This window comes from Terrapene carolina, unplaced genomic scaffold (assembly GCF_002925995.2).
Source record: "Terrapene carolina triunguis isolate 2854851 unplaced genomic scaffold, T_m_triunguis-2.0 Scaffold88, whole genome shotgun sequence".
Lineage (NCBI taxonomy): Eukaryota > Metazoa > Chordata > Testudines > Emydidae > Terrapene > Terrapene triunguis.
In genome coordinates this window covers 1,539,851-1,566,982 of record NW_020664439.1, presented here as the reverse complement: position 1 = coordinate 1,566,982, position 27,132 = coordinate 1,539,851, and the positions used below count along the sequence as shown (strand labels likewise).

The window sequence follows — 27,132 nt, the reverse complement described above, 5'->3', positions numbered from 1 at the left end:
TTTTCAGCTTTGTGAAATTGGCCCTGTTAACACACCAAGTGTGAGTGAGTGTGTGTGTGTGTGTGTGTGTGTGTGTGTGTATGTATATATATATATATATATATATATATATATAAACTGATCTGGACTTTATTCTGTTTCCACACTAAAAATATCATGATACTTAAGGTACCCAAGCTACTGTTAATTTTCAGTTCTGTGATTAGTTCCTTTTTATCTATCAAGACTAAATCTAATATAGAATTCCCCCATGTTGGTTGAAATACTTTTTAAAATAGGAAATAGGCATCTATCACATGTAGAAATTCCAAGGAAGTTTTAATACTGGCAGCACGAGACCTTCAGAGTGTGTCAATCAGATTGAAGTCCCCCATAATGATGCAGCTTTTTTCTCTACACATTATAGATAGGTGCATAAGGAGCCAGTTATCCTGTTCCCTAGCGTGATTTGGTGTTCTGTAGCGGACACTAACTGATACCCCATCTTGTGCTTTATGTTAGAACATCGATCGATAAGTATGCAAGATAATTTTCTTCTGAATTATCAGTGACTTGGAAACAGGAAATGCCATTTTTGACAGAGTGCTACTTCCCCTCCCCTTTTGCTCACTCAGTCTTTCCTAAATAAAACATAACCAGTGATTTTAACATTCCAATCATGCAAGTCTTTCTATCGGATTTCTGTAATATTGACTAGGTTGAACTTATGCTAATAAATGAGCAATTCCAATTCCTGTTGTTTGTTACCTGGCAATTAAAGAATTACCCTCCCCTTTTATTATTAGTTTACCACACGTGTGACTACTTTAGCCAGCCTGTCCCTGAGGAGACTCGGTCCCCTTCTACTGAGGTGGAGGCCATCTAAACGATTTCTCCCCACAGAAAGTGGACCATTGCTCCACAAAACCAAAACCCTCTACCACTTACCTGCCCAGTGGTTCTCTTCAGTCATGGGACAGGAGGGATCTCAGAGAAGATTACTTGGACATTATTCTTCTTCAGCACCCGTCCAAAATCCCTGAAGTCATCAACTATCTGTGAGATATCCCACAAGGCAGTCTTATTAGTGCTGATAAGAACCATCACCAGTGGATCCTAACTTGTCAACTTCAGAAGTCTATTTAATCACAGAGTGACATCTCATGTCTTGGCTATGAGAAGACAGCACACTGTCCTGCTGTCTGCTTGTCCTTTGCCAAATATTCTTTCGATTCTTCAGTAGTGAATCCCCAGCAAAGATTGTCTGTCTTCCCTGGACAGTTGGAGAACTCTGTTGTGTGCAACTTTGTTTTTTTTACAGGTTGGGCCAACCTACCATCTACAAGTGTACCCAACTGGTATGCTTTGTACCAAATGGCTCAGGAGAGGTAACTTCCACGGTTTTCATATTGAGGACCTAGTATCAATTGGAATCTTCTTGCTGTGTGGAATTCCTCCTGGTCCTCTTATCTCTGGTGGCCACAACGTACCTATCCTCATCTGTCTCCAACTTTGAAGAATGCTGCCATGACCTCTTGCCTCTGGTTACGAACTGCGAGGGGTCCTCTCTGATTTCCTCTCTTTCTAACTCTTTACTGACCAGCTCCCTTCTTCCTTGAACGTAGGGTACTGATGTCTCTCAAACCTGGCTGTCTAGGAACTCCTCAGCATCTCTGATTCTCAGTAGCGTCTCTACTTGCCTCTTCAATCCAAGAATCTTTTCCTCCAGCACAGCCACCGGCTTGCACTTTTTGCTTAGGAAGTCCCTTCTGGCTTCAGGCAGGAAAGAAAACATGGCACATCCATTATAGGTCACCACCGCTTTTCCATTGCTGACCATCTTGAAATCGTGTGTAGACCTAAACCTGGAATGAAAGCCTCTCACATTCCCTGTCTATACTCCCTCTGAAACCTTTCTGTTAGCTGCCTCTGTTCATGGCATTTGAGTTTGCCTAACAAGTGACTTTTTATACCAATAGCATAAATCCCATTTCAGAAGCACCTAAGTCATTTTAGGAGCTTGCATCCTACTGAAAGACACTTAGGCACTTTTGAGAATTTTATGCTTTAGAGTCTAACTTGAGGCCCCTATTTTTGAAAAATTTGACCTATGTCTGTGTCAGGCTGTCTGGAGTGGCTCACAAATGTGAGTATGAACCTCAGGGCAGACTGTTACTAACCAGGGCACAAACCCCAAACTGGTTGTGAGTTCTGTACTTAGATTTCTTCAAGTATCAATGTGAACTCCTCAAGCACTATACCTATGGCCCTACCAAATTCATGGTCCATTTTGGCCAATTTCAGGGTCATAGGATGTTAAAAATCATAAATTTAATGATTTCAGATATTTAAATCTGAAATTTCACAGTGTTGTAACTGTAGGAGTCCTGACCCAACTCTGAAGGCATCAGCGCAGAAGGAAGGGTGGCATAGTATGGTATTGCTGCACTGCTACTGGTGGGGTGCCGCCTTGAGAGCTGGGCGCCTGGTCAGCTGCCACCACTCTCCGGCCACACAGCCCTGAAGGCAGCGCAGAAGTAAGGGTGGCAATACCGTGATCTTCTACAATAACCATGCGACCCCCCCCCCACCCCGATCCTTTTTTGGGTTGGGACCCTCAGTTTGAGAAATGCTGGTCTCCCCCCGTGAAATCCCTATAGTATAGAGTAAAAGTACACAAAAGACCAGATTTCACAGGGGGAGACCAGATTTCATGGTCTATGACACATTTTTCATGGCAGGGATTTGTATTCCCTTCTCCCAGAGTTCAAGTTGTGATGGGACATGTCTACCTGCACATCTCTCTTCATGGGCATTGGGCGGGGGGCACAATCAACAAAGTCTTTTGGTCACTGATGTTCCACAATGGTGTCTATAGGCCTTCTTTTATTGGGCAGGAAATGACACCTTTTGTGGTAAACTAGTATATCACACTTGGTAATGCTTCTCTCCTGACTGCGGGGGTTTCCAGTTTCAGAGCAAACACTTCTATTTTTACAGAGCAAACACTTAAATATTACCTTATAACATGAGATACAGGTATTATAAGCGAGATTAATGCATTCAGCAACTCGCAAGCATTTCATAAAGTCGAAACGCTAAATGCATTTTTATAAATCTTATTCCTATTTTAACAATACTAACACAGAGATGAGCCAGACTGGTTTCCAGCTAAGCATTTGTCAGTGTTCAGTGAGACCTAAGGGCATTAGCATGAGCTGGCACCTGATCTGGCAGAGTCGTAGTCTGGCCTTAGAGTGGGTGAATCAGCAGCCTTTTCCTGCTCTTGCCCATTTATGTTTTTCATCAGATGTGATTTACTTCAGAAATGTGTCTTCCTCAAGGTTCTCTTTCCCTTTCTTATTAACTAGGAATGTATATTCCTAGGTTTTGTCCTAATTCCCAGAATCTTATGCAGACACTGGCATTCCATATATGTAGATAGAGCCCTAAAATTCTATCTAAAGGCAGGTCTTCACTACAGGGGGGGGTCGATTTAAGATACGCAAATTCAGCTACGCGAATAGTGTAGCTGAATTCGACGTATCGCAGACGACTTACCCCGCTGTAAGGACGGTGGCAAAATCGACCTCCGTGGCTTCCCGTCGACGGCGCTTACTCCCACCTCCGCTGGTGGAGTAAGAGCGTCGATTCGGGGATCGATTGTCGCGTCCCGACGAGACGCGATAATTCGATCCCCGAGAGGTCGATTTCTACCCGCCGATTCAGGCGGGTAGTGTAGACCTAGCCTAAGAAAGATTGAGACAGTGAAAATTTCAACAGCTTTTCTTATGGTGTCTGGGCCCTAAGAAAATTTATCAGCAGTGGCTTGGTTTAGATTAAATATAAAACAAGTTTATTAATAAAAGAAGATGAGGATTTTCATTGAGTTCAAGTCTAAAAGGATATAGTTAGAAATGGTTGAAAGCAAATAAAAGTGAAAAATGCTTTCTGATGGCTAAGACTAAATACAACAAGGCAAACCCTCTGTTCAAGATAGTTTCCTTACCAATCTGCCTTCCAGCAAGATGGCTGTCAACCCTTCTGGTCAGGATCTTCAAAGTGCTTGATTCCTTTGTCTTTGTAGGTGAAAGATAACTTTGTGCCTCTTTTATAGTACAGTGAACATTTGAAATGGATTCTTCTGAAGGTTACCGCCCCACCCCTACCCCAGAGTAAAGTTCATTCAAGCTGTGAGGAAGATGGCATGGAGTTTCCTGATGAAGGAAGTTTCATGCACGTTTCTTCCCCTGCTGTTGTTTGCTAAAATGTAAATTGATCTGTTTCCTGCAATCTCCTCCCCCCTGACATGATGCCAAGTGGTTCTCTCCTCCTCCTGTTGCCTTGATGGGTCTGTTTACCTTTTATACAAATTGCATTCCCACTGTTTCTTAATGTACCCTGGAAATATCTTCCAGGTGGCAGAACTACATTCCTTTATCTATGATGAGGCAACTTCACCACAGCCTGTCGAACACACTTTAAGAACATAATTCCCAATATGTTCGTAATTTTGAATTTCTCTTCCATGCATACACCAGGCAATAACATTAATGATCAGTATGTTGTCACTTTCTATTGATATCTTACATGACACCTTTTTAGATACAGGTTATGACATTAGTGAGTGGGTACACTGAACTGGTCAGTCCCGTTGAAACTCACTACCACTTACCAGTGAGCCCTCTGCCCTCTTGCATTGGGATGCTGTTAGGGTCACACCTGTCTGACACTCTAGCCAAATGATAAAATTCATTATCTATGGAGATTTGCACAGTGCCCACATGGTGCTCTGCATATCTTCTCAAAGCATTACAGATATGATTTGTTTGCCTCCTTGGACACAGTTTTTGGCAAGTGTGTCCTAAAGGAGATTGTTCATATAAATAGTTCTTTAAAAGATGCTACAATACAAGCTAGGGAAGTGATTCTCCTGCTCATGTACACATACTCGTACTAGCTCTCATCAAGCTGGCATGAGTATAAATAACAGTGTAGCCATGGTTGTGCTGGTAGTGGCAGTGGAGACATGACTGAGCCACACCAAGTGCAAACCCAGCTGGGTATGAGGTCAACATGAGGGATACCTAGTGACTTCTAGATGGTTCAGTAATGCCTGCAGTTTCCAACTACCGGATCTTCCATTCTCCTGCTCTGTGGACATGTGGCGTGGTGATTGTTTCATAGGCCTGGCATGACCTGTATTGATCTCATGCTTGTCTGAACTATGTAATAGAATATATAGAACATAGAATATTCTGTGGACAAAATATTCTAATCTAACACTAATTGCCAGTAAGTCACCTTTTGACTTTGTGTTAATTGGGCTCTTGCACAGTGACGAATCTCTAATACACCTGTCACAAGCCTAGGCTCTCTGCTCTTGACTGGAAATCCACCTTCCTTCCCGTATCAGACCCTAATTAGATCAAACCAACATGGAACATCTTACTTTCTGTTATCACAACTAGATAATCTATCTGCAGGTCGAGTAGCTATAAGAAACCACCAGAGAAACGCCACATACAGGACTATAGGGGTTATTAGTCACTTGGAACCCAAACTGAACCAAGTCTTAATAAATAATTTGGAAAAGTTTTATCAGAAGACTGACATTTCTACAGAAAAAGCCTGACTTAACCATCATCCAATATAGTTCAAGAAAGAGGGTTCAGGACTCCATCCACGTAATAAACTAAATTCTACTCATTAAGAGCAAATAACCAAAAAGATAGATCACAATGGAGTACAGTTACATAGTTCATACATCACACTACAAAACCAATCCAGAAGCAGATTATGGGGGATTTCACCTTTCATTCAGTTACAGGCACTCATTTGTCATTTACAGAAAGAAAAAGAAATTTAGGCAAAAGTTTCTTAACTTAATTTTTAATATATTACTTGAGTAATGTATTATTTAGTGATTACTCTGGAAGTTACATTTTTATAGTATAAGAGTTAAAGCATAAAAATGTCTCTTTTCTCCTGCAAATGGGGTTTTTAGGTAAAATTTTTAGAATGTGCAGGTGAAATTTTGATCACATTGATGTAAGTAGGAGTTTTGCTATTGACTGCAGTGGGGGAGTTCACCTGAAGTGTCTTAAAATATTCTTAGGTGGACGTTAAGCTGTAAAACCTTAGATGTTATTCCAGTGAGGCTTTTATAATTGTAGTTTGGGGTAATACTCAATTTAGTTGTGGTCCCCAGTACAAAATCAGACTGCAGATGTAGGATGGGCTGCTCCCTTATGTGTGGCTCAGTTTGGTGGTTCTCCCACATACTGGTCTCAAGTACTAGATGCATGGCTTTCTTCCTCTTGGATTCCATCCTTGGACTCTACATGAACTGGTGGGTGTGCAAGGTACAGAGATGCCTTTCTCTGTGTGTGGGGGGGGAGGAGGGGGAGTTCTGCCTCTTGGTAGAATGGTGAATTGTCAGTCCTCAGCTCATGCTGACAAGATCTAGGAAGAACTTTTAACTTCCAGCCTGGTTTTCACCCTGTGTTCTTTTATAGTTGCATACCGGCTAGTCTTACTTCCATTTTACCTGTTACTTTCACACCAACATATGCTGGGGCATCTCCAATTTCCCAACTATAACTTTCAACAAGGCTCCACCAACTACAAGAATCACCTGCCCCATTCATGCTTCAGTTTTCCACAGACCAGACCCAGTTATTTCCTCCTTTTGCCTGGGATGAAGTTGGACAGTAGGCACAGAGATAACCCAATATTATTTAACACTTTACATGAAATATTTCCAGTGCCACAGCCTACATAGTTGGTCACTGTGGTAGTGTAGGTAAACAAGATAGCCAATAATGGCCCTGTGATGGGGTATATAAACCTTACACTGGGATAGAAGAGGAGTTAAGAAACAGTTTTGGGGCTCAAGTGGCCCTGCCCCACCACACCTGCAAAGCCTGCTCCAGCTGGAGGAGGAGTTTAAAAGAGAGCCAGACAGCAAAGAAAGGTGGAGGATAGCAGGGAAGGATAGCCTTATCCTGAGAGCTCCTGGGTGAGGGTACAAGAGGAGTCGTTGCTGCAGGAAAAGGGGGTCCACAAGTGGCAGTAGCTACCTTAGGCACCAGAAGAGGGAATAGCTTGTCCTTAAGGATTAAGAAATACTTCTCTCTATCCTGTGTTGGATTGTTTGGGAGACTAGTGAAGATGGTATAAATCCCCTTGAGATAAGGTGAATAAAGACACCGTAATCCCTGCAGTAAGTGTGTGAGGTCTTCAGGGGCCCAGAGTTGGTCCAGAAACTCCTTTTTGGGGGATGTTAGATTTTGTTACCCCGGAAAGGCATGGATATTGTGTGTGACCTGGCCAGAGGACTGACTTACGATCTACCAGAAGGGAAACCAACACTATGTCAGAGCACCCACCACAGCAGAAGCTAAAGACGGGGGACAGTTGTGACCCAGGGACCCGACCACTATGTGATATCACTGGTAAAGCCAGCCCTGTCACAAGCTCGCATTTGTATTGTATGGCCCAGACCCATACTTTGATGCTCCTTTGCACTGGTGTTCAGCGGCTGCTGGTGACTTGCTTGGCCTGTCTTCACAAATACTTTGTGATACCCTGCCTGCACTATGTGCCCTCAGAGGTATTAGTCAGAGTCACCATCTGATAAGGTGTCCTACTTAACCTGGAAGTTCCTCCCACAGCCTTGGTTCCCCTTCTACTGTTGCCTCAAATGTAAACTTCTTGTCACCACCTTAAAACTCTAGATGACACTGTCCCTCCTTGCATATCCTCCTTTGTCAAGCATTACATCGATCCCTGTCCATTCCTCTCCAACAGCGTTCCCAGGCTTGTGCGCCTGTTGGTCAGCATCTCACAATCACCTCTGTTTCTTCTATTAGTCTGTCCCCTGTGCCTGGTATGACCTTCCAGAGCTCATTTGCATGGCCCCTAGCCTGCCCATATTTAAATCCCTCTTAAAGATCCAGTTTTGCTCTGCTACTCTGAATCAAGGTGACTTTTGTATCAATTGTATATGATTTGTCTATTTTTGTTCATGTTCCTGTTACCCTATTCTACTTGCCTCTTTATAGATTATGAGCTCCTTAGAGCGAGAACCATCTTTCGGAGTGTTTGGAAAGCACTCAGTATGTCCAATGTAAATAAATGATAAATAATAACAGTAATAATGGGAGAAAAGTAGCCCAACCACCCCATCTACAAGGGTTTATTAAAGTTTGTTTATAATAGAGGTATCATGCCATCCGTTAGCTCCTTATTTAAAATATAAAATCATTTCTATTATTTCTGTTGATACTTCATTCTTTGGATACATGTGTAATCAATTTTGGGCTGCCTAATATAGTCCTATTTTACTTTCTAAGAGTGAGATCTCTTAAAACCTAATTTTTAAGGAAAGAATACTGACTTACCTGTAGTACTTTTTCTTTGAATTTGACAATCACCTTCAAACTACCTTCCAAGCAGAGTAGGCAATATTTTTGATTTATATTTTTCATTCCATTTTTAAAAAAAGAATTGACAGTTAAAGCAATTGCTGACCTCATCACTGGGTAGGTGGGTCCCAGCCACTGATGAGTCTGAATTTACATATCGGGTCATTGCATATCTGTCACATGGATTCAAGAGCAGGGCTTTATTGAAACTACTGCCTTCTCAAAACAGGAATTACAAGTAAACCGTTTTTATTATGAAAAGCATGAAAGTTATACTAAATAATAAATTCTGCCTTTAAAAGTTTTTTTTTCCCCTTTTCTCACAGTACTACAATGACTATGGCGATATCATTAAGGAAACATTGAGTAAAACAAGGCAAATTGATAAAATCCAATGTGCGAAGACACTGATTCTCAGTTTGCAGCAGGTAAGAATATTAGTTTTTATGCTAGTATAATCTCTCGTTCCAAAAAATCCCTGTGCATGGCTTTGTCTAGTGCCCTGTACTCCCAATCAAAGGCCAGTCTAATGCCAAAGGGATCTCTCATTCCTTTCTCTGTGAAAGCTTTAGTCAGCAGGACAAAGCTTCGGACTGGAAGAAAAGGAGAGAAGAGGGACATTGAAAGCTAGTCTGGGTAGTGGTGGTTCCTGCTGTGTCCACCCATCAACTCCCAAGGAGTCTAAGTGGATAGTGATGGTGTTTCCTCCTTTCACATAAGGAGCTGGAAGTGCTGCATCATGTTTTCTCTAAATATGGACTTAGGAGCCCAACTTTAGGTTCCTGTTTTTCAAACTTTTGCCTGAGATCCTTAAGTCTCTAACTATTAAAAAGCATGTTTTCCAGTCCTCAGATCATTTGTGTGGCTCTTTTTTAATCCTCACCAGTTGTCCTACATTTGAAGTGTGAGCACCAGAACTGGACACAGTCTCACCACTGCCATACACAGAAATAGTATCACCTCCCCACTCATACTCGTTATTCCCCTGCTTATACATCAAAGGATCACACTACCCCTTGTGCCCACTCATCGCACTGGGAACTCATGTTCAATTGGTTATCTACTATGACTGCTAAGTCCTTTTCAGAAGAACTGCTTCCCAAGATACAGTATCCAACCCTGTAAATTTGTCTGGCATTCTTTATTCTTGAATTTGGCTATATTAAAATGTGTGTTATTTGAATGCATCCAGTATACCAAACAGTCTATATAAATGACCTGTCCTCATCATTAGTTACCAATTATCAATCTTTGTGTTGTCTTCAAATTTTATCAATAGCAATTTTATATTTTCTTCTAGATCACTGATAAAAATTTGAATAACATTGACTTGAGAACCAGTCTGTGCAGGAGCCCACTAGAAACACTCCCCTTGTTGATGATCCCCTGAACACTTTCCTTCGATGTATTAACAGGGAATATCAAGTATTAGGGAGGTTAAATTCCCTATGTATATATGTCAGAAGTGAGACTACTACTTGAATTGGTGGTGTTGGTGGTCGAAAAGGATGGCCAAAATTTGGAGAAGTTACTGAAAAGAGCTGCAAGAATGATTTGGGGTCTGGAAATGTTTTCCTTACAGTGAGAGACTTAAAGTAATCAATCAATTTGACTTATCAAGCAAAAAGTTACAAGGTTAACTTGATCGCAGCCTATAAGTACCTACATAAGAAGAAGGCATCTGATATTTGTGGGCTCGTTAATCTATCAAACAAAGACATAACAAGATCCAGTAACTAGAATTTGAAGCTAGACAAATTCAAATTGGAAATAATACACAGTTCTTTAACAGTTAGGGAAATTAACCACTAGAACAATTGACCAAGGACTGTGGTGGGTTCTCAATCAGTTAAACCTTTAAATCAAGAGTGGATGTGTCTTTCTAAAAGATCCGCTCTAGTTCAACCACAAGTTATTGGGTTTGATGCAAGAATTGCTGGGCAAAATACTTTGGCCTGTGTTATTCCAGAGTTCAGACTAGATCATCAGAATGGTCCCTCCTGGCCTTAAACTCTATGTAACCTAATATAAGTTCTTTTACATCACATGTGAAGTCATGCCAGCCTCTTCTTGCTTTTAGTATTACTTATTTATTTTTCAGATTGACTATTGGATTCTTCAGCTTTCTACATTCTTGAGTTAATTTGGGGCTTCCTTTCCTTTCACCAATGATAACAAAAGGTCCAGTTCAACCTCACTGAAGCCAGTGGGTGTTTTTCCATTAACTTGAATGGAAGTTGGAGGGGACTATGGATTCTCCCCCCCCCCCCCCCATCCATATCTGCTTTTTGGAAATTTGACATTTCTCTCATGCTACCCTCCAAGAATCTACTTTTTAGTATGTTGAGTTCAAGGAGTTTATGGCCACTGATTCCAACCTTCCTTGCTATCCTCATATTCTCAAGCAAGTCCTCCCTTGTTGATTAAAAAGTAGGTTGAGAATGACTTCTCCTCTGGTTAGATTATCTATGATATGTTCATGAAGATGTAAATGTATTCTATGTAATGTTTTAACGTGATAATCCGTGTTTAGCTATGTGGAGATTGCTTCATCTTAGTTAGTTAAAGTCCTACTGATTACAGTATCCTTTGGTTTAAAACTCCTCATTGATTGGGTCCTGTGTAGTGATTTTACTTTGTTGCTTATTTATCATATCCTTAGTCATGTTTTGGGGCTGGTTTTTTTATTACCAAGTTGCAGATTGCTGAGATTTTTTTAATTCTTTGACAAATATTGAATGAAATATCTAGGAAATAGTTCCTATATTGAGGTAATCTCATCTAGGTATCTAAGGTAACTAGCAAGTTTTTAAGGGTGCCCAAGGTATATGGATTGTATCTATCAATATTAACATTACAGATGTGAAAAAAATCCAACTACATTTCATTCATGTGCCACCATTGTTGAGATCGTGTGTATTTCTAATACTACCCTCTTGCATACGTGGAACTCATGTACTTAAGAATCTTCTCTCATTATAGAAGTCATTCCAGTGCTCCTGAAACCCACAAATGCCCTCTCTGGATTGTTGGCTTACCATACAGTTTGTTTCCAGTATCCATCCTAGCCTTAGCACTTCTTTAGTCTCTTAAATTCACCGCTGTGCAGAAGGTCTGTTTTGGGAAGAGGTTCTTTCTCCACCTATTTCAAAGGCAAAAGTGAGGCTGGGGCTGGCCATCTGCACAGCAGTGAATTTCACTCTCTGAGACTATCATCATGTGTCACTTATCCAAGATTGGTAATAGCTGAACTACGTAAGAATGGATGTACTGAATCAGACTAATGGTCCATTTAGCCCTGTATCCTGTCTTCCGACAGTGGCCGGTGCCATATGCTTTAGAGGAAATGAACAGAACAGGGCAATTAGTGAGTGATCCATCCCCTGTCATCCAGTCCCAGCTTCTGACAGTCAGAGGTTTAGGAACACCCAGAGCATGGGGTTGCATCCATGACTATCTTGGATAATAGCCATTGATGAACCTATCTTCCATGAACTTATCTAACTCTTTTCTGAACCCAGTTATTCTTTGGCTTCATAACATCTCCTGGCAATGATTTCCAGAGGTTGACTGTGTGTTGTATGAAGATATACTTCCTCATGTTTTTTTTAAACCTGCTGCCTATTAATTTCATTGGGTGACCCCTGGTTTTTGTGTTATGTGAGGGAGTAAATAGCTCTTCTCTTCACTTTTTCCACACCATTTATGATTTTATAGACCTCTATCATATCCCCCCTTAGTCATCTCTTTTCTAAGCTGAACAGCTCCAGTCTTTTTAGTCTCTCCTTATATCTAAGTTGCTCCAAACCTCTGATCATTTTTGTTGCCCTTCTCTTTACCTTTTCCAAGTCTAATGAACCATTTTCTGAGATGGGATGATCAGAACTGCATGCAGTATTCAACATGTGGGCATACCATGGATTTATATAGTGGCATTAAATTTAATATCCTTTTCCTAATGGTTTCCGACATTGTTAGCTTTTTTGACTGCTGCTGTACATTAAGCAGATATTTACAGAGAGCTATCCACAATGACTCAAGATATCTGTCTTGAGTGGTAACAGCTAATTTGGAATCAGAATAAATAGAAATCATCAGTTTTCTTCAGAATAACCTCTGCTCTTCTCATCATATCTCTTACCAGAACCTTGCATGCAATATACTTTCTTTTTGCTTTTATGTGGATTACAAATGGCCTTGGCCGTATCCTTCACTAGCAAGTCACCAAAAAATATTATTCATCTCTATTTCAACATCTCCCTTTTATCAACTGTGTTCTGCCACTTCTCAGTTTTATCTTCATCTAAATTGACTGGGGGAGGGAGGGTGTGACAGAATTACAGGGTTTGCCTGTTGTCAATCTCTGTTAACAGATGTTGGAACCCTCCAGGGAAATACCAATTCATTCCTGATGACTCCTAGCAGATGTGTCCATTAACTCCACCCTGAATATAAAGGAGGTGGAAGTAGCTCTTTGGAGCAGAGGGGTCTAGTGTTTGGGACAGAGGGGTCCTATAGAAGCCACCTAAAGATTAGTCAGCCTGGCGAGATGGCTTGTAGTAGAGTTTATATTGAGTTGTTATTATTTATCTTGTCAATAAAGCAAAAACCCAGGGAAGGGAAGGGATGAGTGACCCCTGATAAAAGTGTATTCAGACTTCGCAGCAGGGTTGAAATGCCACCTGCTTGCAGGGGGAATATTTTTGGGGGATGCCAATGGTCAGTGGTTCTGTTCATGTTTTTTCCTTCCCTTAATAGCTGTCATATTCTCTGTCCTCCTCCACATCCCTGTCATCCACAGTCTAAACACAGCTCTCCTGACAGTGCATTACTTCATAATCTATTTCCCACATATTTGCTGAGACTTCAGCAACTTGTTAGCTCCCTCTTGATTCTTCTCCACAATGCCAATCAGCCGTCACATTTTCCACATAAGGCATTGTGGCCTAGTGAAGAGGCCACTGGACTGGTACTCAGGATATTTATAAATTCTTAGGCCAGAAGGGACCACCATGATCTCTTGTATAACACAGGCCACAGAACTTCCCTGAAATAAATTTCTGTTTGACCTAGCGCATATCTTTTAGAAAAACACCCAACCTTAATTTAAAATTCACCGGTGATAAAGAATCCAACACAACCCTCGGTAAGTTGTTCCAGTGAGTAACGACCCTCACTCTTAAACCTGCGTTCTATTCCCAGCTCAGCCGCTGGTCTGCTGGATGACCTTCGGCAAGTTACTTCCCCTCTGTCTGCCTCTGTCACGTGCTTGAAGTTAATAACAATTTGAGATTGTCAAATAACAGGCTCAAATGGAACTTTTTAATCAAAAGGTAACAGTCTGAGGGCTGGTCTACACTGCCGCGCTAGTTCGGCGGCTGGGGATCGAAGTTCCGAGTTCGATTTATCGCGTCTGGTCTGGACGCGATAAATCGAACCAGGAAGTGATCCCCGTCGACTGCGGTACTCCAGCTCAACGAGAGGAGTACCGCGGAGTCGACGGGGAGCCTGCCTGCCACGTGTGGACCGCGTCTGAACCGCGGTAAGTTCGAAGTAAGGTATGTCGAATTCAGCTACGTTATTCACGTAGCTGAATTTGCGTACCTTACTTCGACTTGGGGGGTAAGTGTAGACCAAGCCTGAGATTAGTACAGCATTATGCAGAAAGCAGGAAGAATAGGTACATCATCACCATTGGAGTAAGCTAAAGAGCCTCTGTCTCTCTCTCCTCTGTAGCTGGTAGGATTTGCACTTCCCAGCTTTACCTTTCAAGCCCTCTATCTTTTATAGTGTGAAAGACAAAGAAACTCCATTTTGGAGGGGAAATTGCTTTCCCACATTTAATTTCACTGTTTCTGTTTCTGACATTTTCATTTTACCTATTTATTTATGGATTTTTTATGGTATCTTTAGGTTACATTAAGACAAAGGGAATTCTAATCCGCTCATTATTACTGACAGCTGACCCAACTGATTTAAAAACATCTTTCAGTGGATCCTTATTTCATCCATTACAGAAAATATCTGCAATAACAAGTGCCTCTTATCATAGAACATAATTAGATCATAGGCACCCTTATGAATCACCCACTCTTGTTTACACCATACTTCTGTAAACACTTTTTGACAGTTTGAGGGGTCTTTTCCTTAGACATCTATATTCCCACAGATTCGGAGGTACCAGAAATAATGAGGTACAGTCCAATACTTGATCACGTGAAGTTCCTGAATCTAAATCATTTACAAATTAAGAACCAACACTCTGGGCCTTAGAACTCAGACACCCTTTTTGCTAATATTGTAAAAGATTGTAGGAAAATACTGAATGTGTAAATTAATTTAATATATGAGAAGAATTGGAAAAAGGATTAATATTTACTAACAGTTTCTGCATCTGTAAAATAAGGATACTCATACTGACCTCCTTTGTAAAGTGCTTTGAGATCTATGGATGAAAAGCACTAGATAAGAGCTAGGTGGTATTGTTGTTTTTCATAAAGAAATAGGTCATGGCACAACTTCTGTCAAGTTCTGCTTGGGGGCACCAGTGCTCCTGCTTGCCAAGTCACCATGGGAATTTGAATAGTTCTCAACTGTGAGCTCCCGTGGCCCTGCTTCTACTTATACATAGCTTCCAGACACTGGGTCTTGTTATGCATTTCTCCACTAGATTAAAGAGCTGTTTAGTACTCAGTATTGTCTCCCTGTGAAGGTACTTATACCCTGTAATCAGGTCACTTAGTCCTCTTTTTGATAAACTAAACAGATTGAGCTGTTTAAATCTTTTAATTTAAAGCATTTTCTTCAGCCCTTGAATCAGTGTTGTGGCTTTTCTCTGCACCTTCTCCAAATTCTCAATATCCTTTTTAAATTGTGGGCTACCAGTATTGGTCTCACCAGCATCTCCTTATGCCTACTCACTATTCCCCTTTATGTACCTCCAAGAATCACATATCTTGCTCCTATCTTGTTTGAATGGGCCAGTTTACCAATTGATCCAGATCACTATGTATGGCTGCTCTGTCCTCCTCATTATTTACCACACCATCAATCTTTGTCTCGTCCACAAATTTTATCAGCAGTTTCTTTATATTTACTGGCAGATTATTAATCAAAATGTTGAAAACTGGCCTAGCACTGATCCCTGTGGAACCCCACTAGAAACATCTCCATTCAAAGATGATTTCTTAAAATGAGGTTCTTTATCAATTATTTAACCTATTTATTCAGAAATGTTGCATGAGTGAGAAATTTGCACTGAGAGCCACAGCTTTCCCCTGTGATTCCTACTTCAAGAGCTGCTAAAACAGGACCTGATCCAAAGCCCATTGAAGTCAATGGAAAGGCTCTCGTTTGTTAAAGAAATAATCCTCTTTTAGAAAAATGTTTCCTATCTCATGGGTTTTTAACACTTCAATTCTTTCTCTAGCTGTTTAATGAGCTTGTTCAGGAACAAGGTCCCAATCTGGACAGGACGTCTGCCCATGTCAGTGGGATTAAGGAACTGGCCCGTAGGTTTGCCCTCACCTTTGGGCTGGATCAGATCAAGACAAGAGAAGCCGTAGCCACGCTGCACAAGTGAGTGGTGTGAAATACTCAGTCTTCAACTAAACTAAAAGTTTGCCTCAGCATATTCTTCCCAAAAGGAGAGAGAGTGTGTGTGTGTGTGTGTGTGTGTGTGTGTGTGTGTGTGTGTAAATATAATACAGGTGCGTGTATGTGAACATAGAGAGGCTATATGATGATGATGATGTGAATACAAAGCTTTTATCATGATGAAATTGAGATGGCCATGTTGCATATGTATTACAATGCCATATGTGAGTTATGCAGACTGTACCAAACAAGTGATGATAAAGCCTTTATGCCCCATCATCATGGATTCATCATGCACCACATATTTTATTTAAAAAAAAAAACTGTTTTAGAAATGTTTTGGAGACTTAATTTAAAAATATGGACTGTTTCTTTTATCTAACTAAATGGTTCAGAGATACAAGGTAAGTGAAGTAATACCTTTTATTGGACCAATTTCTGATAAAAGATGTCACCTCACCCACCTTGTCTCGCTAATATCCTCGGACCAGCACAGCTGCAACTACATGGCGTATCTGGTTCGGAGGGAGAGAAAAAGTGGTATATCTAAATTACCTCTTAAAATGAGCTTAACTTTTCCACACATAAAAATGTTATAGTTTTAAAGTTCACTATCTCAGAACCACCCAAGGCTATGAGCAAATGCCTCGACTCACTGGAAAGATGGGAATCTCCCTTTGGTATAGAAGTTCTCTTTCTAGACTTGCAGGGTCACACTGCCAATCCTGTACCACAGAGTATTTTAATTAGGTGTGAAGAAAGAATTTCCACATATGATTCTCCCACATTTTTGTGGAGGTTGATTTTTTAAATATGGTAGCAGTTTGAATTTCCTCAGAAGTTTGTAATGTTTGAATAATTCTGGGAGGAGTGAAACATTGGCGGACAGAGTGCAGTTGATGAGGTCAAAGTCACATGATGAATGCATGTGTTATTAAAGGCTGTACCATTATGCATACACACACACAGTCCCTATTAAGGTTGCACAAGCAACTGTAATAAATGACATTTCCTTAACTGTTGAGTGTTTGACTTTGCAACCTTAATAATGTTCTTTTAAAGTAGCTTTTTGTGTTTGTAATATATAATAAATAAAAATACAATATGTTGCACTTTTATTTTTGTCTCTATAGCTAAAGGTTATAATGTATTTCCATTATAAACAGAATGATTAAGTACTGCATGTAAAAGAGCGCAAAGTGTTTTAGTTAGTGTACTAAATTGAACTACTGGAATAATATTAGAAATATTTTCTTAAATGTTTAGCATTTCTTTACTTATTTTAATTTGACACAAGCTGTTTTCAGGATGACGGGAAAGAAATGAACAGAGAAAAAGAGACAGAAAAGATGAAGAGTAAAATATAAAGAGAGAAGAGAAAAGAGAAAAAAATAAGTTAGATTAAAAAGATGGAAGAGAGAGAGTAAAATCCACAGATGCCAATTGTATGTGTTTGATATGTCACTGAAAATGTTATAAATTTTAAAAGTTCCTTTGACTTCCCTATCTATTTCTTTAAAAATAAAATCTGTATTTTGTATTTGTGGCACTAGAACTAAAAAAGTTTTTGAGACTCTTAAAAGGAATAAAAAGCTTACAGCAGTACAGGAAATTGTTCACAAAATTGTAAACATTTTACATCTTTCTTTACTATAGAGATGGCATAGAATTTGCCTTCAAATACCAGAATCAAAAAGGACAAGAATATCCACCTCCTAACCTTGCTTTCCTTGAAGTGCTTAGCGAATTTTCTTCTAAACTCTTGCGGCAGGACAAAAAGACTGTGTAAGTGATACTCTGTTGCCTTGTTATGGGCTTTGCTAAACTGTATTATTCAGCATTGAGGTGGGTGGTTAAACTGTGTGCTTTAAGGTATTTGCAATCAAAGGGCCTGGTCCTGCAAATATGTATACCTGTGCATATGAGTAGTCCCACTGAAGCCAATGTTTGAACTTAAACTTAACCCTGTGTATGATTACAGGATCAGTGCTTTACGCCCTGATCCACAAAGTACTTTATGCACCTAATACCCAAATTTAAGTGTCTGTGTCCCAGCTTTAGGCTCCACAGCAATCTGCAAAACTCCAACTCAGTTGCTGCCTAACCATTGATGTAGGTCTAGATAGGGCAGAATGGTGTTGACCCTGAAGACTAGAGCAGGAAGGCTGAATTTGATATGCAGGGCAATGGATACGGAGGAACAAATGAAGAGATTCGAAGAGAGGGTTGATGTGATATGAATGATTGGTAAGGACGATTATTTTAGTGGTAGCATTTTGGAAAGGCTATAAGCAGGAGATGGGGGTATCAAGATGACAGGAGAGAGGATGTTGCAATAGTCAAGGCAGGAAATTAATAGAATGAGGACAAGCCATCAAGCATCAAGACAGATAGGAAGAGTGGGATTTCTAATATATTGTGGAAAAAGAAACATCAGGATTCAGTCACAGCCTGGATATGGTCTAAGGAAAGTGAGGAGTCAATGATTACATCAAAAATGTATTCCTCTTTTACAGCGGAATTGTCTGTTTTTGTGAAAGATCAGAAATTCAAGATTCGGTCCTTAAGATTTGTGATTGCAAAGATCTGTCTAGAGGATTTCTGACCTCAGTGGATCTAAGGGATACCTATCTACTGTGCATGTCCGAGTTGGTCCTTTTTGCCAAAAAATTCTCAGGTGTGCTATCAGTTCATTTGGTGTAAAGACCACTTCCCTTTCAATTTATCATTGTGAAAACCATAGGCCTGATCTGTACAAGAAGAAAAAATCAAACTAGTTAGCCTAGTGAAACCTCTAGTATAAACACACTTAAACCAGTTTAAACTTTGTTTATGTCAATTTAGCTTGCATCAGTAAATTACCAACTTAAGCTAATATAAGAGAGGCTTAAACCAGTTTAAATATTAGGAGTTTACACCAGTTTAGCTACATTGAATTTCAAATACATTTAATTAAACTGGTGCATTTGTCTAGTATGCAAAATGCCCTAATGTCAGCTGCCCTGCCTTGTGATGGAATTTGTGTGATTCTTTTCCTGAAGGACTGATTGATCTAGGGAAGTTAGTAGGCCCAGACTTTAAAGGCCATGTCCAGAGTGAAGGAGGTATTTGCCTATTTGAGGATTTTAATCACGAGAGAAATCACTCCATCATGCCCCCAGTGAACCTTCTCCATCTGGTGACAGAGACTGTCTCCATTTCCCAATGGAGGAGCACCTTGTTTCTGGTCTGAATTTGTCTAGTTTCAACTTCCAACCTTTGAATCTTATACCTTTGTCTGCTAGATTGAAGAGCCCTCCATTATCAAATTTCTGTTTCCCATATAGGTACTTGTAGACTGTAATCAAGTCATCCCTTAACTTTGTCTTCATTAAGCTAAAGATATTGAGTTCCTTGAGTCTGCCATTAAAAGGCCTGTTTTCCAATCCTGTAATCATTCTTGTGGCTCTTCTCTGAACACTTCTCTATTTATCAGCATTCTTCTTGAATTGTAGATGCCAGAACTGGACACAATACTCCAGTAGAAGTCATCCAGTGCCAAATATAGAATTAATATAACCTCCCTATTCCTACATAATATTCCCCTGTTTATGCATCCAAGGAGCGTATTAGTGCTTTTTGGGCATAAGGTCGCACAGGGAGCTCAAGTTCAGCTGATTATCTCATGGCCCCCAAGCCCTTTTCAGAGTCTCTGCTTCCCAGGATTAAGTCCTCCATTCTGTAATTATCTCTTGTGTTCTTTGTTCCTATATATATGGCTTTACATTTGGGCATATTAAAATGCATGCTGTTTGCTTGAACCCAGCTTACTAAGGGATCCAGATCACGCTTTATCAGTGACCTGTGTTCTTTGTTGTTTGCCCTTCCCCCAGTCTTTGTTCTGCAAAATTTATCTGTAATGATTTTACATTTTCTTCCAGGTTGTTGATTAAAATGTTGAATAGCATTTAGCAGGACCCCACTAGAAACACACCTGCTCAGTGATGATTCCTGTTTGCAATTTACATTTTGAGACCTATCAGTTAGCCATCTTTTAATCAATTTAATGTGTGCCATGTTGATTTTGTATTGTTCTAGTTTCTTAATCAAAATATCGTGTACAAGTACCATATAAAATGTGTTACAGAAGTCTTAAGTACATTACATCAACACTATTACCTTTTGTCAACCAAACGTGTAATCTCATCAAAAAAGTTACCATGTTAGTTTGACATGGTCTATTTTCCATAAACCCATGTTGATTTGTATTTATTATATTACCCTATTTTAATTCTTTATTAATTGAATTCCATATCAGCTGTTCCTACATTTTGCCCAGGATTGATGACAGGCTGACAGGTTTGTAATTACCTGGGTCATCTTATTTACTCTTTTTAAATATTATAACAACATTAACTTTCCACTTTTCCTCTGGAACTTCCCCATTGTCCCCAGATTTACTGAAAATCAGCATTTATAGGCCAGAGCTCCTCGGACAGCTCTTTTACAAGTCTTGAATGTAAGCTATCTGTACCTACTGATTTCAAAATGTCTAGTTTTAGTAGGTGCTGTTTAACATCCTCCTAAAACACTAGTGGTATAGAAGGTATTTCATCATCATTTGGTGTGACTACATCATCTGACTTTTTCCCAAATGCAGAACAGAAATATTTACTGCCTTTTCTGCATTATTATTGACAGATCTACCATTTCCATCTAGTAATGGACCAATACTACTGTTAGGATTCTTTTTGCTTCTAAAATACTTAAAAAACTCCTTCTTAATGTCTGTAACTCTGCTGGCCACATATTTCTAATACTTTTGCTTCCCTTATTATTTTTCTACAATTCATACCTTCAGATTTATTTTCATTGGTATGAATATTCATTATATTTATTCCCCTTTCTTCCATTAATTATATTTATATTTAAATATATGTTATAGTTCTTCTTTGAGTGCTTGCTCATGTCCATTCCATGTTAGGTGTGTGCTTGCCACATGCACCGGTGCCAGAAGTTTTTCCCTCAGAGGTATCCGTAGGGGACCCCACCCTCAGTTCCTTCTTACCGCCAGTGACGGTGCTGGAACGTTCCTTTGCTTCAGCAAACCTTCCTTCTCCAGATCTGTTAGTTTTGAACTTTCTGTAGTAAATAGTCATATCAGTTAGTATTAGTTCCCTTAGTGTGTTGTTAGTTAGTTAGTTGTAGTGTCCCGGATGGGGCATGCCCCGCTCCATGGGCTTTAAGAACTGTGACCAGTGTAAAAAGCCTGTGCCGGTCAGTGATCCCCACACCAGTTGTTTAAGGTGCTTAGGGGAGTCTCATATTAGCAACAGGTGTTGCATCTGTAAGAGCTTTAAGCCTCGCACTAAGAAAGAGTGGGACATTCGACTTAAAGGGGCTTCTCATGGAGTCGGCGCTGACACCGGCACCGGAGCAGCCGCGATCGGACTCTGCACACAGCACCACGGCTTCGGTGCGGAGCACTCTACCGGTACCATCGTCGGACAGGCAAAAATCCACCTCCCCGGCACTGGCCAGCAAGAAGAGGAAGACTGGGAGAGGTCAGTCTCCTGCTCGCAAGGGCAGGAGAGGACGGGAGGCAAGCCTAGACCCACGAAGGGCGGCTCATCACCTCCAAGTTGAGCGGGTTAGCCCATCCCGGCATGTGGAGATGCCAGAGGTCCTGCAGGTGATGCAGGATATCTTGTCCCTCCTGGTGCCACCCACACCGGTGATGGTAGCTCCCAAATCACGGGGTAAGCCTGCTCTTGGACCACCCCTCATCCCCGTCAGTGCAGCTTCACTCGCCACCTCAGGGAGCATCCCGCCACCGCTCGCCCACTGGCAGCCACCACTCACCCATTGGCAGCCACCGTGCATTGGACGTAGGGCTGCCTACTAGTTGGAGCCCTTGGTGCCGGTCTCCAGATTCCAGCCATCACTCTGCGGGCTCCAAGTGTCAGTCACCGGCAGTGTGGCATAGACCTACCGAGGCACACACGAGCCCGTGACCCTTGTACCGGGAGCGTTATAGCCACTCCCCTTCAGTATGACACCGATCCTGCGAAAGTCCCCATCAGGACTCTCAATAATGGTCACCGGCCTACAGATATTGGTCGCCACACCAGCGTCGACACTCGACATCGCGGTGTATATCACCGGGGTACTGCCGCGGATACACCGAATGCTGATGCTGGTCACTGGGATCTCAATAAGGTGGGTTGTTGCCAATGTACGGATCCCACTTGGAGCATGGAGGTGGACGCGGCCAGGACCAGGACACCTGGTCAGCCTCGGTGCGGTCCCGGTTTCCGGAACACGGCCCTCCATCTCAGGGCTCAGAGTCGCACCAAGAATCCCTGCAGGCGGGTCAAGGTCCTCCGTTGACCGCACCGGTCCTCCCTGCAGCACCATCAGGATTATCATGGGCCCAGGGCCAATGGCCTATGCCATGGCACCCCTGGAATCCATGGGGGTTCCCACAGCCCATCCCAAGGGCATAAATCAATGTTGGGAGGCTCCAACAAGCCTTCGGCCACGGTTTCCCGCCCGCCTGAGACGGAGGCCACTGTGCCTGGAACCCCCCCAGATGCAACATACAGGGGAAGACGGCCCTGCTGAGCAGATCACAGGCGGTGACACCTGCTGCACCTGCATCCTCCTCCTCGTCCCCTCATGAGGCCATCATGGGACCCCCACCTATAGTTCCCCAGGACAATATCAAAGCTCATCAGGAGCTTTTGAGTTCGGGTAGCCTCAAACTTGGTACTAGAAACTGAGGAGCTAGAGGAGCCCTCGGACACCCTCTTCAACATCCTCAGCTCAGCAGCCCCGGCAAAAGTCACACTGCCAGTACATGAAGGGGTGACTAAGATTACCAAGGCCCTCTGGCAGACCCTCATCACTACCCCCAATCTCCAAGCGTGCGGAGCACAAGTACTTATGTGCCTGCAAGAGGGTATGAATATCTTCATACCCATCCTGCCCCAAACTCTTTAATGGTGTCTGCAGTCAATGAGCGGGAAAGGCAGCGACAACCAGGGGCTACTCTTAAAAATAAAGAGGCAAAGAAACTGGACCTTTCTGGGACAAAGGTTTATTTGTCGTCAGGCCTACAGCTGAGGGTGGCGAATCATCGGGCCCTATTGGGCCTCTATGATTTTAATATTTGGCAATCGATGGCCAGGTTTCTTGATTCCTGCTGGAGGATCCCAGAAAAGAGTTCCAGGCCATCCTGGAAGAGGGGAAGGGAATGGCGAGGGCGGCACTGCAGGTGGCCTCAGACACGGCTGATTCTGCAGCACAGACCATGGCTTCAGCCATAACTATGAGGAGGGCAGCGTGGCTGCAGTCCTCGGGCTTGTCGGTGAAGATCCAACAGTCCATCCAGGACCTCCCCTTCGATGGCCAAGCTTTGTTTGTGAAGAAAACAGACGATAAGCTATGTGGGCTGAAGGACTCGCGCACTATGCTCAAGACCCTGGGCCTATACACCCCGGGGCAGCAGAGGAAGCCGTTTAAGCTGCAGCCTCCCCACCAGCAGCGCAGCCAGCCTAGGCAATAGCCCTTCCAGAAGAAGGGCAAGGGCTATAAACGTCGTCAGGGCCAGCAGCCCTCTACCTCGGCACAGGCCAGCTCTTCCCACTCCCAGCAGGGGTCGAAGCAGGCATTTTGAGAGTGTGCCTGAGGGCGACATTCCAGCCACTGTCCTGGATCCTGACCCCCTCCGCTTCTCCAACAGCCTTTCTTTTTTCCTCCCAGCCTGGGCGTCTATAACTTTGGACTGTTGGGTCCTCAATACTGTGGTGCAGGACTATGCCCTCCAATTGGTTTCTACCCCCCCATCACACCCTCCCTCCCCGTCCCTCTTCAGGAACCCCTCTCACAAGAGTCTACTGCATCAGGAGGTGCAAGTCCTGCTGCAGGCGGGGGCCATGAAAGAAGTCCCCCTAGACTTCAGAGGCCAGGGGTTCTACTCCCGTTACTTTCTGATTCCAAAGGCCAAAAGGGGCCTAAGGCCTATCCTGGACCTGCGAGACTTCAACAAGTATCTCAAGAAGTTGAGGTTCCGCATGGTCTCCCTGGCTTCCTCCATCCCCTCCCTCGATCCAGGGGACTGGTATGCCACTCTCAACTTGAAGGATGCATACTTTCATATAGCGATCTTTCAAGGACACAGATGCTTCCTCTGCTTCACAGTGGGATCCACGCATTATTAGTTTGCGGTGCTCCCCTTCAGCCTTGCAATGGCACAGAGGGTGTTCACAAAATGCATGTTGGTGGTGGCAGCTTACCTCAGGCATCGAGGTATCCTGATCTACCTGCCCCGTACCTCAATGACTGGCTGGTCAAGGTCACTCCAGGTCCCAGGTCCAGGATGCTGCTGACCACGTGCAGGAGACTGGGCCTGTTGATAAACAAGGAAAAATCAATGTTGGTCCCTGTGCAAAGAATAGAGTTTATCGGGCGGTCCTCGACTCCACGAGGGCGAAGGCGTTTCTGTCGCTCGTCAGGTTCCAGACGATGAGGAACCTCATCGCCAGAGTCTCTGCGTTTCCTCTCACAACGGCAAGAGTCTGCCCACGGCTGCTGGGCCACATGGCAGGGTGCACATACATCATCTGCTATGTGAGGCTCCGAATGAGACCCCTCCAGCAGTGGCTGGCTACAGTCTGTGCCCCATCCAGGGATCACCTGGACAAGGTTGTCAGCATCCCACCAGAGGTACTCACCATGTTGCAGTGGTGGACCTACCCTGGAACAGACCTCAATGGAGTTCTGTTCGACAGCCCGCGTCCTTTGGTATCGCTGATATCAGATGCCTCAAACCTCGGCTGGGAGCGCACCTCAGTGCGATGCGGATGCAAGGTATGTGGTCCGCAGAGGAGATGACGTTGCATATAAACGTCAAAGAGCTCAGGGCGGCTCGCCTCGCCTGCGCGGTTTTCCTCCCACAGTTATCCGGCTGAGTGGTTCGAGGGCTAAGTGGTTCGAGTGTTGACAGACGACACGGCCTCGATGTTTTACATCGACAGGCAAGGGAGAGTGCGCTCGTCGGCCCTCTGTCAAGAGGCACTCCGCCTATGGGATTTCTGCATCCAACATGCGATCCACCTGGAAGCCTATCACCTCCCCGCCCATCCCAGTCGTCAGCAGAGTCTTGTCAAAAATCAAGAGGGACAAGGCCAAAGTCATTATGATCGCCCCGGCGTGGCCGCGCCAGCATTGGTTTAGCACACTGTGGGATCTGGCAGTAGCCTCCCCGTGGCCGCTGCCTGACTGTCCGGACCTTCTCTTGCAAGACCATGGTCGCCTCCTGTATCCCAACCTCTCCTCCCTCCACCTCACAGTGTGGATGCTGCATAGTTGAACCCAGAGGAGCAAGCCTGTTCCAGGGAGGTGCAGCAGGTCCTTTTGGGAAGTAGAAAATCCTTCACTAGAGTGACTTATCTGGCGAAGTGGACAAGGTTCTCCCACTGAGCGTCTGAGAATAGCGTCTCCCCGAAGCGCTCTTCTCTGCAGTCAGTCTTGGTATATCTTCTCTTCCTGAAGAATCAGGGCCTGGCCCTCTCTTCTATCAAGGTTCATCTAGCTGTCATCTTGGCTTTTCATCCGCCGATCCAGGGTAGATTGGTGTTCTCGCAGGAGATTTACATCAGGTTCCTGAAAGGCCTCGAAAGGCTCTTCCCTCCCGTTAGGGATCCTGTCCCACAGTGGGACCTCAGTCTGGTTTTCTCCAGACTCATGGGTCTGCCATTTGAACCCTTGGGCTCTTGTTCCCTTTCCCACCTATTGTGGAATGTCGCCTTCCTGGTGGCAGTGACACTGGCTAGACGAGTGTTGGAGATTAAAGCCCTGACCTCAGAGCCACCTTACACGGTCTTCTTCAAAGACAAGATACAGTTGCGACCCCGCCCAGCCTTCCTGCCGAAGGTGGTGTCTTCCTTCCATATCAACCAGAGCATCTTCCTCCCGGTATTCTGTCCTAAACCACACAAGATCAATGAGGAGAGGCAGCTGCACGCCCTGGACTTCGCCGTACCTTGGCCATTTACCTGGAGCATACCAAGCCCTTCCGCAGGTCGACGCAACTCTTCATCGCGACAGTGGACAGGATGTAGGGCCTTCTGATGTTCTCTCAAAGGATCTCTAACTGGATTACCTCCTGCATCCGGACCTGTTATGAGTTGGTGCAGGTCCAACTGCCACCTCTGGTGAAGGCCCTCTCAACGAGAGGGCAAGCGTCCTCGGCAGCCTTCCTGGCACACGTTCCCATCACACCTTCACAGCACACTGCGCCATCACCCAGCAGGCCAGAGATGACGCTGGGTTCAGCAGAGCTGTGTCACAAACTACAAATCCATGAACTCCTGCCCACCTCCGTTGGTACTGCTTGGGAGTCACCTAACATGGAATGGACATGAGCAAGCACTCGAAGAAGAAGAAAAGACAGTTACCTGTTCCGTAACTAGTGTATTTCAAGATGTGTTGCTCATGTCCATTCCATTACCCACCCTCCTTCCCCACTGTCAGAGTTTCCTGCAAAAAGGAACTGAGGGTGGGGGGAGCCGGCGGCGCCCCTTATACCGCACCATACGGACACCGCCAGAGCTGGTCCCCTATGGACACCACTGAGGGGAAACTTCGGCACCGGTGCATGTGGCGAGCACACACACCTAACATGGAATGGACATGAGCAACACGTCTCGAAGAACACCAGTTACAGAACAGGTAACTGTCTTTTGATTTCACTTTCCTTCTAACCCAAGTTGATGTTATTAAGGAGTGTGGTTTTCTTTCTCGACTGTGGCCTTTTTAGACATCTATTAAAATGTTTTAAAACAATTCCCATGTTATTATTCAAACTTTTTGTTTACATTTTTTTGTGCACTGATTTGGCTCATCAGTTGTTTTGAGCTTTGTGAAATTGGCCCTTTTAAAGCACCAAGTATATATATTACTTATTTGGACTTTTTTCTGCTGAACATAACAAATGTGATCAAATCATAGTCACTTGTACCTAAGCTACAAGACAAGGTGTATTATAGAATTTCCTCTTGTTGGATTCAGCACTTTTTGCGTTAGGAAGTGTATCTATAATCTATAATTACATCTATAACTTTTAGAAATTCTGAAGTGCTTTAGC

The 27,132-nt window shown here is 43.1% G+C and overlaps 1 protein-coding gene across 1 annotated transcript in view; it reads left to right on the top strand.

Moving 5' to 3' along the window:
* The window catches only part of STAG1 (stromal antigen 1), a 383,395-nt gene that overhangs the window by 332,388 nt on the left and 23,875 nt on the right, over positions 1-27,132 (top strand). The window contains exons 26-28 of the mRNA XM_026649889.2: positions 8,735-8,836; positions 15,838-15,986; positions 17,661-17,789. Of these exons, the coding sequence (XP_026505674.1) occupies positions 8,735-8,836; positions 15,838-15,986; positions 17,661-17,789 (380 nt within the window). The remainder of the gene's footprint in view (positions 1-8,734; positions 8,837-15,837; positions 15,987-17,660; positions 17,790-27,132) is intronic.